Here is a 17,624-nt window from a genome sequence, read left to right as displayed (position 1 = left end):
CATTCTATCCCATTTCCTCCAGCAGATTCCCCTAACACCCCTACTCCCACTCATCTCCAATTTTTCCGTCTATAGAACGCTTCCCTGCTGCCTAACATGCCTACATCTCCCTCATCCTCAAAAATCTTTCATCTGATCTGTTCATTCCCACTATCAACTTCTCTCTCTCTTCCCTTTTGAGGCTAAACTGGATAAGGCTGTCTAAAATAGCAGACTACTTCCTTTCCTTTCACTCTCCTTAAGTCTCTACAGTCTGGCTCCCACCCTCATCATTCAACTGAAACTACTCTCTTCAAAGTTACTAATGTTAAATTGCCAAATCTAATGGCTTTTTCTCCATCCTCAAAACTTTTTTACTTCTCTGCAGCCTCTGCACCACTACTGATCACCCTCTTTTCCTTGATAATATTCTTCCAGATTTTCTTGATATTGATCTCTCCTGATTCTCTTCCCATCTGTCAGGCCATTTCTTCTTTGCTTCCTTTGCCCTATCTTCATCCAGGTCATTTCTGCTAATTGGGGGGAATACCCCAATCTGGGTGTCAGTCTCACTCCTCACTCTCTTAGCCCCCACTTCCACTCAGTTACCAAGTCCCGGTTGTTTCTACCTTTATAATATCTCTCATATCTGCCCCTTCTTTCCTCTGCCCCCACTACCATTGCAGTCTTGACACCTTTTGCCTGGACTATTGCAATAGCCTACTAGTTGGTCTTCCTATTGCAGGTATACCTACCCCAAACTTCTCTCCACTCAGCTAGCAAATTAATCTCTCTAAATCCCAAGCTTGACCATGTCATGTTCCCCCATTCCCCATTCAATAGATTCCAGAGGCTCCATATCACCTTCAGGACCAAATATAAAATCCTGTTTGGATTTTAAAGTCCTTCGCAACCTGGCCCCTTCCTACCTTTCCAGTTTTCTTACACCTTACACTGTAATCTAGTAACACTGGTCTCCCTGCTTTTCTTTTTTTTAAATTTTTTTCCTGCTGTTCTTGAAACACAATATTCCATCTCCTCATTCAGGCCCTTTGCACTGGCTTGTCCTCCGTGCCCTGAATGCTATTTCTCACCTCCATCTCTGGACTTTTCTGAAGACTACTCAAATCTCACATTCTGCTGGAAGCCTTTCTTGACTTTCTTTGCCACCTGTGCCTTTCTTTTGAGATCAACTCCCATCTACTCTCTATCTTGTGTGTGAATGTATATATATACATGTATACATTATATGACATATATTACCTTCCATTCACTACTTTTCTCTGTGTGTATATATAAACATATATACTGTCTATATCTTATGTATATATTTACATGTTGTATATATATATATATCATACACAAGATAGTGTAGATGGAAGGAAACATTTACATATATATAGTCAGTTATGTATACACACACACGAGGGGACGGAGCCAAGATGGCAGAAGAAAAGCAGTGACTTGCTAGAGCTCTCCCCCAAACCCCTCCAAAGACCTATAAAAAATGGCTCTAACAAATTCTAAAGCAGCAGAACCCACAAAAAAAAAAGTGTATATATACACACACACACACACACACACACACATAGTTATTTATGTGACTTCCCATTAGAATGTGAGTGTCTTGAGAGGAGGTAAAGTGTTTTTGCTTTTCTTTCTATCCTCAGTACTTAGCACAGAGCCTGGTGCATATTTTTTGTTTTTTTTAAGACTGGCTTTCCCCATCTCCCCCAGGCTGGAAGTGTGGCTACTTATGTGCTTGATCCTGCTACTGATCAACATGGCAGCATTGACCCGCTCCTTTTTTTGACAGGGGTCAGTTAAGTCTTCCTTGTACAACCTAGTGCTTCTCCACTTCTTGGGACTAAACCTATTGAAGGCAAACTTAGCGGGGACACCATTAGTACACCCCTCCTCCACTTTAAAACTACCAAAGTTGTACAACTGGCCAGCCTCAGTCTCCCCAGTAGTCGGGACCACAGGTGTGTGCCACCACGCCTGGCCCGTTACATTTTAAGTGCTTAATGCATGTTTGTTTACTAACCAACTCTACTAACTGTCGGGAGACAGCAAACTCAAGGTCACAGAGAAACTCCACAGAAGTAGATCAAACCCAGGTCCTATCACTCCAAGTTCCCTGCTCTTCCACCGTTTCCTAGGGTTGTTGCAAAGGAACTCAGGGATCCAAGAAACGGGAAAAGAACCTCTATGTACAAAAATATTCACAACAGCTCTTTTTGTGGTAGCAAAGAACTGGAAACCAAGGGGGCACCCATCAATTGGGGAACGGCTCAGCAAGTTATGGTATACGAACGTGATGTTTTACAAAGTACTTTACAAATACCTCATTTTATCTTCACAATAACCCTGGAAGGAAAGTGCTATTTTCCTCATTTTACAAATGAGGAAACTGAGGCAGAGGTCATAAAGCTACTGTTGGAAGCTGGATTGGGTCTTCCTGATTCCAAGTCCAGCTCTCTATCCATTGAGCCACTTACCTAAGTGATGAAACAGATGATTTTAGAAAATCCTGGGGATTTCTACCGAGTGATGAAGAAAGAAGTGAGCAGAACCAGAGTAAGTGATATAATAACAATATTGTAAAGAAAAACAGGAACTCTGATCAGTGCAATGACCAACTATGCTCCCAGAGGGTTCATAATGACACATGCTGCCCTCCTCCAGAGGTGATGAATCGAGTACTGATTGTGGCAACATTTTTTCTGGAAATGGCCAAAACACAAATATATTTTAACTATAGAAGGGTTTTATCGTTCTTTCTTTTTCAATGGGAGGGAGATGCAGATGGAAGAAAACAAGTATTTATTTAGTACCTACTATGTGCAAGGGCTTTACAAATACCTCATTTGGTGGGAGGGAAAGTGGATTTCTGTCCATTCAAAAAAGACCAAGTTTAAAAAATAAAGCTCATAAACCATATGGAAATTTAGTTGTCACAGATGAGAAAACTGAGGCTTAAGGGAGCTTTGACATAAATCCATTTAGCAGAGATAGGGATATGGATCCAAGTAGAGGTGCCCTTCCATGGAGGGAAGGACTACATTTCCAATTCAGGTGGGTGGAAAGTCATGCTGGGGAGAAGAGTCCAGATATAAGCTGCTATACCACAACTTGTGCCCCATACAGTTATTCTGCTACATTGGCATATAACCCCAACTCATTTGAGAGAGTAGTGTGGATAGACTTGGGTTAATTGCTCCCAAGTCACATAAAAGCTGATCAACCACACGCAGAAATTAAGGGCAATCTGCATTGAATTTGAAGTGTTATATTTATACATAGAATATATAATTCTAATATACATTAGAATATATCACAGGCTGGAGGGGTTGAAGGATACTATTTCCTGTATATTCTGTTCAGTACCTCGCCTCTATGGAAGACGTTTTGATGTCTTACAATTAAAATACACAAAAGCTCATATTTTTATTATGTTTTATATTTTATAATTCTCATTTTACAGATGAGGGAAGTGAGGCTGAGAGTGAAATGACTTGATTAGGATCAGGTAAGTGGGAACTGTTAGAGGTGGAATCAAACCAGTCTTCCGAGGCTGTCATTCTGTCCACTACATCACAATGCCCTGCCTCAATAACTGATTTTTGTCTCACCCCTATGGGCTGAATTTACCAGGCTGAACATCTGAGCAATGGAGACTCCATATGCACACTTCTGGGTTACTGCAGTAGCTCTATGCTAGATCTTTCCTCTAATTCCATTACCTATTCCAACTGTCACCTAAAAATCAGCACAGAGACTAGGATTTCAACTTTGTGCTCCTGAAATTCATATAAGCCTAACCTGGCTAGTGGCCACTTAGACCAATATGAAACTGTGCAACGCAAGTAGATAGTCTAACAATGGTCAGAGTAATTACATAAGGGTCTAAGAACTAAGGATGTGAAGAGAGATGTTATATGAATACTTTAGGTAATTTTCTAGTGGTTCCCATTAAGATTTTCTAATGGGCCCACATCCAGGCAATACAAAGTATATCATAAACACAGTTCTGTGAATTATATCTATACTGCAAACAGTGTGTGTATAGGCAGAGGTAGTGTGGTAGAGGAAGGAGCACTAAATCTGGAGTCAGAAAGTCTGGGTTCAAATCCTGTTTCCTCTTCCATGGATCTTCTGTGATTCACTTCACTTCTGAGCCTGCCTCACTTTCCTCATTTGCAAAATGGGAATGTTTGTATTACCTATCTCAAAAAGGTTCTTGTGATGGATTCAGAAGCCACTAATGTCTTTAAAACAGAGAGACTGCTACTTAGGTTAACTAGAGTTCACAGGGTTATTGTGAGAATTAGAGCAGGTAATATAAAGAATTTTGCAGCAACTATGTGCTTTGTAAACATGAGATTTTAAAAAATAAATCTCAATACCTTTGCCCAGGTAATCCTGAAACAAAACCATTATTGTTCTCTGGAAGAATATCATTTCATAGTTCATCTCTGTGATTTTATCCACCCACAAATATTCCCCTTGCTTGGAATTTCTGAGCCCAGGAGCCATGTGTCTTCCCTTGTGATTTCTGGGATTAATGCATGACATTCTAAGAAAACTCTGACAGGTCAGAGTTGAGAGTCTCTTGATGTAATGTCTCAGGTGCCAAATTGTGCATTAAATGAGAAACGTTGCTGTGCCTGGCTTCCTTCAAGGCCCAGCTCAGGCACCACCTTCTACATGAAACTCCCGGTTCCCAGTGCCCTCTCCCTCCTTGAATTACTTGTGTTTACTAGTCTGTGTTCAGAATGTAGAATGTAAGTTCCTTTACAGGAGGGTTTGTTTCATTTTGGTCTTTGCTTTCATAAAGTGGGCACTTTTGTTGCTAATTTTACTGAACTGATTATGTAGTGTGTGCTAATAAATAAGAGAAATTCATTAAACTTGAAAAATAGGCTTTATTTTAACCAGTGGTATTGTGTGACATCCTATACGGTGGAACTGCTTACAGCAAAAGTTCATGGATACAAATAAAAGAGTAGTCTCCCCCTTGTTTTGTCACCCCATGGTATTCTCTTCAGAGGACTTGGGAGATGGGAGCAATGATGCTCAGAAACCAAGGAGCTCTCCAGAAAGGTCCAGTTAAAGTCCAGGCTTCTGGGACATGCAGTCTCTCAACACATGTGGGCACACATGCAGAAACTTTAATTTAAAAAAAAAAAATCTGAGCAATATTTCTGTAGGAAATTACACTAGCATTTGCACCAAATATGGCTAATAAAATCCATCTTGCTGTGGGTAACAGAGGAGATATTTACATTTCTCTGTGAGGAGCTGACCTGCATATCCAAGAGAGCAGGGAGGGCATCTTTAGTCAACTTCCTCTAGGAGGTGTATGGGAAGCCTAGTCGAGGTGTCTTTCTCTCTCCCTCCAGCCCTCAGTCACTCAGAGGTGACCGATTCTCTCACCGGCCTCTGGGCTGCCTTCCACCCTACTGAGACAGATGAACTCAAACAACCTAGTCCAACCCATCTGATTCTCATTCTCTGCATGTGCTTTGCTCTTTTTCACTTCAGAAAAGCCTTGAATGTGTGGGTCCATAAGTAACACAAGACGCGTAAAATCTCCAAAACTTTGAAAACAACTCGTCATACCAGTAATGAGAGGATTTCAGAAGAAGAAGGTTGAATATGCAACATATTAAAATAATCTGCCCTTCTTCCCCACTAAAAACAGGAATCACATTCCCAAAGGATCCCTGCAAGACAAACACTGAAACGAAATTTGTTTCTCCCAAACCCAGAGCCCTTTCCCCTATTTCTCTAGGCGAGAGAAGGATAATGCCCAGCTGTCAATAGATCCTTCTCAAGAGAAAGAAAGACACCTCGATAAATTTCTCTGTATTTAGAAAGAGACAGAAAAAAAGGGTTTCTGGCCTCATGCACTTTTATTCTTGGTTTTGATCTTCAGTATTTCTAAGAATTGGTGGGTAAGTGTGAATAGAAATTCTAATTTTCCAAAATCTGGAATGATCCTGGGAAAAGTCCTGACCTTGCCCACCAAAGCCCAGCAAAAGAGTCTCTTTGAAAACCATGATGACAAGGAAAAAAGAGATACACCAGTCAGTCCCATTTCATCATTGTTTTCACATCTAAAGCACCTAGGATAATATCCAGTATACTCATGTTGAATAGTGCTGGCAGACTCAGGAGGGAGGCTGGTGAGACTTTTCCTCTCGCGTCAACTGAGGTGAAAGGAGGTCTGAATTGGATTGCTCAGTTCTTCACTGCCCAGCCTGCTCTGCACCAGGGCCTCTCCCCACTGTCCCAGGGACTCGACAAGCAGCTCTGCATGCACACAAAGCAAGACATGCACAACACCCCGCACCTGGCTAGGAAGAAAGAGCACACAGGATGCACACAGACTAGAACCTGCATTCGGTTCCTGGGGCCAGTATCTGGGAGACCCCTGAGCCAAAGGTGAGGAGGAGCAGAGAGAAACGGCAACACTGAATACAGGGAGAAAGAGACACGCACACGCACACACACGCACACACACACAGAGGCACGCACGCATGCATACATACATGAAGCTGCCTCTGAAGGCTCATCTGTTAAAATGGGTTCACACACACCCTGAAGCCCCCTCCATGTGAGTGGCTCAGAAACCAGTCTGCTGGGTTCCCTCGACTCTCCAAATGTTCTTCTCTCTTTCTATATAAGGCACAAACATATTTACAATTTCACATAGACCTGTCACAGTGTGAGGACCACACCAGGCTATTATACCGCATGTTAGTGGAGACACGAGTTGGTCCTTCCAGCTGTACACATTGCTGACAAAGGCTTCAGGTTTTCAGGCAGCCAAAAGGCTCACTTGTCAATCAAACAACCCTGACCCCTTTGTCTCTACGGAGCCAGGAGAGGGATGTTATGGGCAAGCAAGAAATCATCACCACTGTCTTTCCAGTTGCGTCACAGAAGAGCCCAGATAATGGTGGTGACAACAAGTGAGCCTGGGATCTGGGATGTTTGTGGGTTTTTTTGGCTTCACATCTACTGCACCCCAGCAACATGGCAACTGAGATGCCTGGATTGACCTTCCCCCAGAGGGACTAAAGCAGAGGCTATCAAAGAGCTTCAGTGAGCATGTTTATGGAAAAGTCACCGTATAAATAGCTCCCTCACTCTTCTCTCACTCTCAGCTCACCACATGTATATACAGGCAAACACACAGATGTGCACACACACACACACACACACACGCACACGCCCTTCCACCATGAAGAATCTTTGCAACAAGAGGCACTTGAATGATTATTTTGGAGAGTTCCCATGAAAAGGCCTTTCCCTCACAGTGACGTGCGATCAACAGAACAGAAACCAGGTTTTCAGGACTCCATCTCTTCTTGGTCAAGTGGTGGTGGCACAAAGCTAATAACTTCATCATAGGTCAGGCCTAGAAGGAAGGAAAAGAATGGTGGCAATAACTTGGACATTTACAAAGTCTCTCTCTCTCTCTCTCTCTCTCTGTTTTTCTTGGGGGGCTAGGCAATGGGGTTAAATGACTTGCCCAGGGTCACACAGTTAGTAAGTGTTATGAGTCTGAGGTCAGATTTGAACTCAGGTCCTCCTGAATCCTGCAGGGCCAGTGCTCTATCCACTGCGCCATCTAGTTGCCCCTACAAAGTCTCCTCCTCAAAATCTCGTGAGGTGTTTGAATATTGCCATAATCGTTCTACAAATGACAAGCTAAGGGTAAGTAAAGTAATTATATATACTACCCATTGCCAAAAGGTCATGGATTTATAGGTATAGAATGAGTCCTCAGAGGCCATATTAACTCTAACCCTAACCCTAACCCCTACCCAAATAATGAATCTCATTTATGTGGTAACTAGTAGACCTGTGAATGTTTAGAATCCAGCTCTTCTGACTAGAAATCTAGTGCCCCTTTCAATATGCCACACTACCCTCTCTCTTAAGGGACCCATTATCTCTGTCTGGTTGGGAAATTCCCAATCATTTTAGCGCAAGGTGCTATAACCACAACAGAATCTCATGAAAGCAGACCCAACTCCAGTTTACTTTATTGCCAGATTATTTCAGGTTATTTATCAGCAAAATATTGGTTAGTCAGTTTTCAAGTTCAATTTGGGTTTGGTGAAGAGAAAATTGGATTTTATAGTCAGGAAACCTAGGCTTTAGCCCTGGAACTGTTACTGGCACTAAACAGCTGTGTGGTCTTAGGTAAGACACAACTTCTCCGTGCCCTAGTTTTTTCTGTAAAATGGTTATAAGTCCACTCTGCTCTGTCTCATCAGGTTGTTGTCGAGAGGATAAAAGTAAATAATAAATATAAAATAACAAGGAAAACTCAAAAGAAGTATCTCAAAAGACTACAGAGACCACTGCCTAGATCAGAAAGATCATATCTTGCAAAAGGAACATGTTTATTCTGAGCTAGAGATTATACGTCTACAAAATGAAGCTTTTGAACTCAGTGCTCTCAAAGGCATCTTCCAACTTAAAACTTTCATGATTCTAAGCTGCTCTCACAAACTGTTCCCAATTATTAACCTGCAAAGACCTCATCTATTGATCTGTACAAGGAGAGGGTCGGACCTCTTTCAGGTCCCTCCCTTTCAGGTGACGACAGTCTATGTGTTATGGCTATTTCTCTTAGTAGTTCTTGTTTCTCCCTCTGCTTCAGTTATAGATTCACCCAGTAGCAATGTTTACGTATTACATATTCTCTGCCCTCAGAGAAGAGGGCAAACTCAAAAGCTTAATAATCCTGCCACAGAACTCACTTTTCCATTCATCTATCAGGAGATCCCTGCTTTCAAAGGACTGGTCATAGGGGTCTGCAACTGGTTCATCATCAGGATCATGGTACTGGGCAAAGTAGCCATGGGCAAGGGCTTGGGCTGCTGTAATTCTCTTATCCGAATCCAACACAAGCATCTTCTCCAGCAGATCAACAGCTGTCAACAACAAAAGTTAGATTAGGAAAAGAAGGGGAAAAAGTTTAATATGGAGATGCTAACGTTGTGTCTAAGATAAAACACTCTGTTCTTTCTTATGCATACCAAAAGCTCCAAGTCCTCTAGGCACCAGCCAAATAGCTTAACCCTCTACCCCTGAACAAGCACGGTGCTTCTTAACGGCTCATTCCTGTCGTTTCAGACCAACTCAAATGTGACACCTTTTAGGAAGCCTTCCCCAACCCTCTAACACCTCACAGAGCATAGTACTTCATTTTCAATCAATCAAATGTATAATATTAAAACATTTATTAATATCTTTTAAGTGCTAGGCACTGTGCGAAGTTTTAGGGATACAAAGGCAAAGATGAAATAATTCCTGCCCTCAAAAAGCAATTCCCACAAAATGTAATTGTTGAACTTGTTCTCACTCCTATTTTGGTTGCATTTAATGGCTAAGAGCAGATGCCTTTTTTATCTCTCCTCCCTTTCTCTCTACCATTTAACGAAGTTTTACAAATGGCATGGGTTTATGAATACACAAGCACATCACCAAATGAAAAAGTTTGTTTGAGAAGCATGACCATAGGTGTTTGGAGGAAAAAATAATATTTGCTTCCGAAATGTAATTAATGATACTTACCCAATGGATTGGCACCAATAAACACATTTGCAAAGTTCATCTTCGGCATCTGGGTCAAAGACTGAATATAATTTCTTGCCTGTGAAAATAAGGATTTTGAGAATTAATCTACTCATCATTTTGTTATTGTAAGAGATTCTTAGACCCTAATACTGGGCAAGGAAAAAAAAAACCTTTATAAGTTGTGGTTTTTATATGGCATATTTTCTTCGAGTTCTTCAATACTGTTCCCACATACCAATCCCTTCAGCTAGGAATATCACTGAGTATGTTGCTTTTGTCTTATAGGTTTAGATTCCAACTAGAAATGAATTCTAATCAATCTGGCCTGTTTTCATTTAGCTAGTCAGGAATAGATGTTTATGTGTATATAGTGAACTCAAGAGCTGTAAGAAGTAAATGCCTCTCAGAAACATTCTAGAACTGCTAAAATCTACGTGAAAGTTGGATTCCTGGCCTAAAGCTTGAATTCTGATCAATAATTAGTTTATGGTGGCATTCTCATTGGGTGCTCAGTCCGACTTAAAAAAAAAAAAAGAATATAATGTTAGTCTGGTCAAAAAACAAAAAAATGAGTACAACTTATTACTTTACTAACTTCAAATACATTTTGATATAACAATCCTTAATGAGGGCAGTACGTATTAGCTAAATTAAGCATTTACCTTTATTAAATGAAAGTTTGTTTTTAATTGAAGTATATCTGATTTTCATAATTAATTTATTTCATATCAGTGAACTTGGCTCAGCAAACATCTGTATGTACTGATAACTATAATCAAGGCAAAATACATTAAAAACAAACAACTGGCCTTGAGGGTAATCATATATACCAAGTATAATGTACAGGTATGAAAACTGGTTTCTCGGCTGCAGACACTGGTTAGGCCTCTATCCACAACCATCTCTATATCCATGGGTACAGAGGCAATATTAATCTAATCTTAAATGTGTGCATGGAAACCCTGATACCTATACAGCTGTTAAGTTTTCTATTTAAATATTTCTTGGGTGGGTAGGGGGCCATCATATTGATGCAAAAATGTACTAGATGATTAATATCTTTATTTCTGCCATATGAAAAGTTATAAGGAGGCAAAGGAAATATCAGAATATTGATATGGAGGCTAGGGCCATAATTAGCTCTAAAAGTCTAGAAGGATAAATAGTTATGAAGTAGCTAGAAGAAGGTTTTTGATGTCAAACTGGTCTTAAGTTCTAGGGTTATACCAGGAGCAGTCTAGCTCCAAGATAAAGATTTAGAGTGATTTGTGAAGAGGTGTCCTAGTCAAGTCTGGGGATGAAAGTAAAGTTAAATTAAGCAATGATTGACAAAAATTAGTATGAATGAGAAGCTAACAAGTTGTATTGAAGTATTTAATCTTAAAATCTCACTCTGTTTATACAGTCCCTAAGACTTTTGGGATGCCCTATGTACCAACTTTCAAGTACAATGTATTAAGGTATATGAGTTACAGTTAGTGTGTTGGGTTCTATTTTTTGAGAGAGAGAGGGAGAGACAGAGAGAGAGAGGGAGAGAGAGGGGGAGGGGGGGAGAGAGAAAGAGAGAAAGAGAGAGAGAGAGAGAGAGAGAGAGAGAGAGAGAGAGAGAGAGAGAGAGAGAGAGGAAGGAAGGAGTAAAAAAGCACAGTAATCTCCTTTAGGTAACTGTGCCTCTATATGAAGTTTATTTGGTAACAACATACTCTAAACAGGTTTTTGAGTACCAAATTTACAAACCCAAATGTTTAAAAGTAATGTTATCATTTATTTATTGGCCACCTTAAAAGTTATATTCTCAGCTCAGAGGTTCAGATCACATTTTCACCTCAAATACTAACACCCTGCTAAAGCAAACAGAGTAATTATCTTAGTAGCCACTCCAAGGCACATGCAAGCGTTCAGTTATGTTAAACAGTGTGTCCATGGCCTTGTGAACGACACACCCCTGGTATAATCTGTTTGGTCTCACCTCATGACTGGGCATCCTGTTAATGAGATAGGCAGGGGGTGTCCCCGTCAGGCGCATGATCTGCTGAAGCTGGTTAATATCTTAGATGCCTGGTCAAGGGCTTTGTTAAACACACAGTGCAAAAATAATTTTCAACTCGGATAAAAAGAAAAAAAAGACAAAAATTGACCACCCTTCCCCATCCTGACCCAAGCTACATATATAAAGCACCACTTCTGTGAATAGAACAGTGTTATCAGGCAGGTGTTGCTCAATTAGCCAGTGACTGCCCATGCAGAGAGGGAAAATTAATTTTCTTGAGCTCCTGCTCCTCTTCCACACCAAACATTTTTGGATCCTAGAAACAGATATTCTCTCTTGATCCAGGATGCCAGCCACAGAACTTTTTTTTGGCTAGTTGTGATCCAAATGTTCTTACCCCTCAGGAAGATGGTGGATAGAAATTAATTCATGGACTGGACTCTGCTCTGTATGGTATAAAATATCCACCAAATCCAGGATTGGATCTGACTATTCAGGAAGTAGCCATATTTTTGTGGCACAGATGTCGGTGGCTCTCCAAGGCATTTTCCCTCCAAATGCAAAAAATGGATAGGTGTGTAAAGCAATGAGGCCAGAGCAATGCAAGGTCAGGAAGACATTAGCAAAACCATTAACACACACACACACGCACACACACGCACGCGCACACACACATATACAGTAAGTCAGTGCATGTAGAAAAAGTGGAAGGAAAGTCATGTAAAGCAAAAATAGAAACCTCATGCTGCAGTGATGTACCAAGGCGTGCGCCAACATGGCTCTCAATGAATGACCTCAATGACCTCAACCTCACCCTCTACTCCCCCAATTCTCATACAGGCCCCTATCAGGTGAAAAAGTATTCAAATATCAAAATTCCACGTGGAGGATGTTCTTTCAAATACTATGCAGTTAAAAAACATCTTATAAAGGGCCTTCCAAATGCATCAGCCCATCTATTTGTCTTATCAATATGTTTCCTCTAACTATACCGTCAATGGTTGAGAATATCTTCACAACATATTATACGAGGAGCTTCACTATGACTAGACGCGTTGAAGGCTCTAAAGTTCTATCACCAATTACTTCTATGAGACGTTCCCCTATCTCTTGCACAATAGATACTCAAAACATTATTGCTGAAATTCGTGTTTCTGCTCACTTCCTTAATAGTTAATAATTTAACTTACCCCTCACCCTGAATCTTCCATTCTTAATCACTGACTGATCTTGAATCATCAAAAACCCTGCACCCTAACACTACTGTCCAAACTGGATACTGTCCAAACTGGCATTTCTTCCTATCTAGAGAAATAATGACATCTACTTTTACTGGGTAGAGTGAGAGGGGAGTACTTGGAAGTTCTGTGTGTCCTTGGTCTCCCTTCTTCACTGATTTTTATAGATATTAGGTATATAGGTATTCTATAAGCATTATTAGAATAACAGTTCCATACCAAAGGAACTCTGTCTTCTGCCAAATGCCATGACACCTACCCCTTTTCCGGATAATTTCCCAACTTATCTTCAGATCATCATCTCATTTTCTTACTCAGTCTCTGAGTACAGGGATTATCTCTAAATGTCTAGTAAAATGCAGAGATCATTACTGCAATGCTTTTTCAGGAGTCAGAAAGCTGCTGGCCTTTTCTATGTGCTTTGAAGAATGCATGACTTCGTTTCACACAACAACCTGTAGAACATCGTGGGGATTTCCAAGTTTCCTTCTCTTGCAGTGTTCTACTCTGTCATCTTGATATAGTTCCTGAAAATATCTGCTGAAAATGCCTCCCTTCCTTCCTATACTCAGTATGATTTCATTTAGACACATTCTAGGCTTCCCTCTCATTTATTCACTAGTCTAAATAAAACTGGTATAATAAAAATCTATAGCCTCATCCTATTTTATAGCAAGGAAGATACTAGCCATCTTCCCCATCCTCAGAATGTATACACTTTGAGGGTCCCAGCCCCTCCTCCCCAATTCAGGGATAGTTAGCTATCTTATATGTATGCTGACTTACAGCTTTCCTTTTAAACTAAAATGCAGATCCACAAGATAGGTGGGTTGTACTTACAGGGCACAATTTTGTGGCCAGAGGATAGAATAAAGGTGACTAATATGGGATTTTAACTTACGATTTTAATCTCAGGACCATCCTCCAACCAAAGAAGCTACTTAATTACAAAATTCTATGAGCTCTTCTGTTTCTGAGCAAAAACACAGAGTAGTCTTGTTATTTCTTGCTGAAGCCTCATAATTTCCTCAGTTCAATACAAACTGGTTTCTGCATTCTCTGGAACAAAAGGAAATGTTTTTTGAATAGACCCTATAGTTAGCTAACTCCTCTGAATATGACTTTCCAATACAGTTTGTAACCGTGGAAAGGCATGATGGCTGAAACCTCATTATCAAGACACCTGACTTCTCCTCTGAGTTCTGCCAGGTGACCCAAAGTATGACTTGGGCAAATGAGAGTCTTTCACTTCCTCAAAACAACCCGGAGTCAACAACAAATTTCTATGTCCCTCAAAGCTACGTTGTGAAAATTCAGAATTTTAATGTGCTTTGAAATAGTTCAAATGAAGGTGCTAGATAGAAACAAGATTATTTATTTTGTCAGACACAAAAATAACATTTCAAACTCACCTGCTTGGTATTCTAGCTGCTCAGCAGGCTCCCCACTGGGAAGCAGGAGCCAAGGCAGCCAGAAATGTTGAATGGTTAGCCAGAGAAGCACAGGAAAGATGGTAAAGACCTGGAGCTCAGCACCAGTGCTTCCCTCTCCCCTTTGCTACAAAGCTGCAGGGACAATGACCACAGGCTGGTTATGGCACAGGGAGAGGTGAACAACCACCACGCTGCCTTCTCAGTTCTCCTGTGGCATCAGCATGGTGTTCAGAAGCAAGAAGGGCAAAGGAAAGGAAAGCCAATGTCCTATTCCATGGCTGCTTCTTTCCACTTTCAGTGGCCAGACTAGCTCTGTATGAGATCCACTGCTCCTTTCCCAGTTTTTGTCAACTTTCAACTGCAGAGGAAGATGGAATGGAGAGGCGGTTCCGAGGTGTTAGGATTGGGATGCCTCTTCCACATGTAAGTGAGGGGGCTGGACTATAGTCTCCAAGGTTACTTATACCTCTGATGTTCTATGATTCTATGAGTGGTTTACAGGATTGAGATGGAGAAACATTCCATAAGATGACAGTCTATCCTTCTGCTTTTTGGAAACAGAGACCTACTTTGGATGTTAGCTTCTGACTTTAAAGGCAAGTCTACGGTGTCCTACAGTCCTCACAATGCATATGCTATTCCTTCAGTGAATAAGCAATTTAGAGTAGATCCCATGCTCTGAGAACAAACATCTGCCTAAGAGGGACTATAACATGAGATCATTCAAAACTTCTTAGAAGAATCACATAAAGGCCATGTATTTTTGAAGCTTTTGTGTACAATTTGTGAATGGGGAACTTCTCTATCTATTTCTTGAAACAAACTGAAATCTTAAATCCTGTTAATCTAGGGAGAAGAGATTCTGCAGCACTGGAGACTCACGTGACCCAAGAATTGACTAGAGACAGAGACTGGGAGAAAGAAAGAGTGAGGGAGAGACACATTCCCACAGCACCAACCTAGAAGTGCTGATAAGCCCACAAAAGGCAGATAAGCACTTACAGACACACCTAGGGTAAAGTACAGACTGAGCTGAAAGAACCACGAAAGGCAAAGCATAGACTCAGACTGGATTCCCAAGAGGGCAAACATTGACAATCAAAGCATCAACTCACAGACTCTGAAGAGATTTTCTTCAAAAGCTCAGCCCCTGGGGTTCCAACGAGTCTTAAAATGAGCTTCAACTGATCAATATCTAATGGTGGACTATAAAGGAAAATGTTGGGACAAAATCAAAATGAAACACCAAAATAAAAACAAAATGGAAAATTCCACTATATCAGGTTTCCGTAAGATGATCAGTTAGCACATGCACTTCCTTTACAAGATTCAAAATGCCACAACATGTACACCCAGATGACATTCATATTGTACACTGGCTACAACTTTACATATCATTTGTCAAGGAAATTAAACTACTTTAACTGGTACTTAGCTGTGACAGGTCATCATTAAGAACACAAAACCATCACTCCTTAAGAGCCTCAAAGCTCTTCCACCAAAGCATTAGTAGTTGTCTAAGCCAAGAGCATTAGTGAGCACTGTACAAACGACAGAAAGAGGGCAGTGCCCTGCTAGGGGCACAACATATCTATCTGTGAACATACCCTGCAAACACGGACTAAATAAAACGTTTGTGGAGAGCTAACATCATGACCACTAAGGCCGCAAGGCCCAATAATCTGAATTATACCCTCCGGACAGAGGACAGCAAAGGACAATAAATGTTAACAGCCAGTAGAGGGCACTCCTCCTCTACATGCTCCTTCAAGGTACACTAAAAGAGCTAGTCACATTCACTGGGTTAAGCCTAATGAAGCAGAATGCTTGGCAAAATTCATATATCCTCAATGGCTCTCTATCTAGTAAACTGTAAGATTAATAAAACCTTCACCTCTACTAGTCAACACTTCCCAGTATAGTCTCCAACTGCACACCAATTTAATCTGAATTGGCTAGAACATCTAATATAAAAGAGAGGGTTTCTATTTAGTTTTATCAGCCTTGTATAAGGAGGGAAATTAAAAAGGGAGCAGAAAAATATCTTGTAAAACCACTCAAACTATTTTTGATTAAAAAAAAATGAACATCTTAGCTCAAATTAAAATAAATATTCCAAATTTAGCCCTACACATCATTACATTTTTGTTGTTATTCAGTTGTTTCAGTTATACCCAACTCTTTGTGACCCTATTTGGGGTTTTCTTGGCAAAGATACTAGAGCGGTTTGCCATTTCCTTCTTCAGCTCATCTCAAGCCAAACAGGGGTAACTGACTTGCCCACAGTCATACAGCTAGTAACTGTCTGAGGTCAAATTTGAACTCAGGTCTCCCTGACTCCAGGCCCAGCACTCTATCCACTGAGCCACCTAGCTGCCCTATCATTAGAACAGGTGTTTTCTGTCTCAGCTTTCCTATTTGCAAAGAAATTAAAGCTAAATTAAAACTCAGGGTGATTCTAAGAAAGACAATTTTTAAAAAATGTGAAACACTACAGATGATGAAATTAATAACAAATGATGTAAAGCATCATACTAACTCAAAGGGTGATTTTATAATCAACCTGAACTTTCTCCATGGCTCTAGTTACTAGTGTTCAATCATAAATGAATTCTCTTTAATTCAAACCGTTTTAAGGTTCAATACTTTTTGGGTGAGAATAAAGACTAGTAATAAATAATATGATCTTTTACATTTTGCTTGTTATGTATCTCCTGGAGAGAGGACCCAGGGGTCTTAAGTTTTGATGAACAGTATTTATTTGTAAAGGTAAGGTTGAAGGAAAAAAAAAATTAGAGAAAGTAAATTTTTTATGATATAGAAATAAATATACTTCTCACATGCTGCTGGCATCTTGATGTTTTCACCAGTACCACAAAAATACCTAGCATTTAAGCGAAGTCTGTAGAAATAACTATTGCCTTAGGTACAAGGAGTATATAGATTTTCACTCTAGGAGAACACTTAAGTATCTATAGCTCTGAACTAGGTTTGGGGGCTGATGAAAGAACGCTCAGTGCCAGTATCCAAACCTAGTTTGACTGACTAATAAAGGATGATGGTCGATTAGTGGTGGTGGGCATTGGAGTGTTTTAATGTGATCTCCATGGCTCCCCCCCACTTAGGAATAAAGACTTAGTCTCATGAATCATTTTATTTCTTTAAATTAGTTTCAGACTCCACAAAATGATAAAGAAAAAAAAAAAAGGCAAGTCCCTCTCTCAAATGCCTGCAAGAGGCACATTTAAGTGTTTTTGTTAATGACAGTATGTGAAAGAGAGGACCCCTCCTAATTTTAAGAAATCACCACTTTGTATATGTCTTAGGGTTACAAAGTTTTAGAAATAGGACCATTGGCATTTTGCCTCAAGCTTTCCCCCA

At 40.4% G+C, this 17,624-nt stretch overlaps 1 protein-coding gene across 2 annotated transcripts in view; it reads right to left on the bottom strand.

The window, feature by feature from the left end:
- Positions 1–4,887: 4,887 nt before the first annotated feature.
- Positions 4,888–17,624, bottom strand: part of MAPK14 (mitogen-activated protein kinase 14) — a 92,310-nt gene continuing 79,573 nt past the window's right edge. Inside the window, exons 9-12 of one of the 2 annotated variants that reach the window (XM_027876367.1) lie at positions 15,359–15,438; positions 9,580–9,658; positions 8,763–8,936; positions 4,888–7,408 (exon numbers count right to left, since the gene is read on the bottom strand). In XM_027876367.1, the coding sequence (XP_027732168.1) occupies positions 7,341–7,408; positions 8,763–8,936; positions 9,580–9,658; positions 15,359–15,438 (401 nt within the window). In that variant the 3' untranslated portion in view covers positions 4,888–7,340. Of the gene's footprint in view, positions 7,409–8,762; positions 8,937–9,579; positions 9,659–11,551; positions 11,632–15,358; positions 15,439–17,624 lie in introns of both variants that reach the window. The other variant, XM_027876368.1, reaches the window with a different exon arrangement.

Source organism: Vombatus ursinus, unplaced genomic scaffold (assembly GCF_900497805.2).
Source record: "Vombatus ursinus unplaced genomic scaffold, bare-nosed wombat genome assembly UNPS02014811.1, whole genome shotgun sequence".
NCBI lineage: Eukaryota > Metazoa > Chordata > Mammalia > Diprotodontia > Vombatidae > Vombatus > Vombatus ursinus.
The sequence above is the reverse complement of the archived record's forward strand: the minus strand, read 5'-3'. Positions and strand labels throughout refer to the sequence as shown.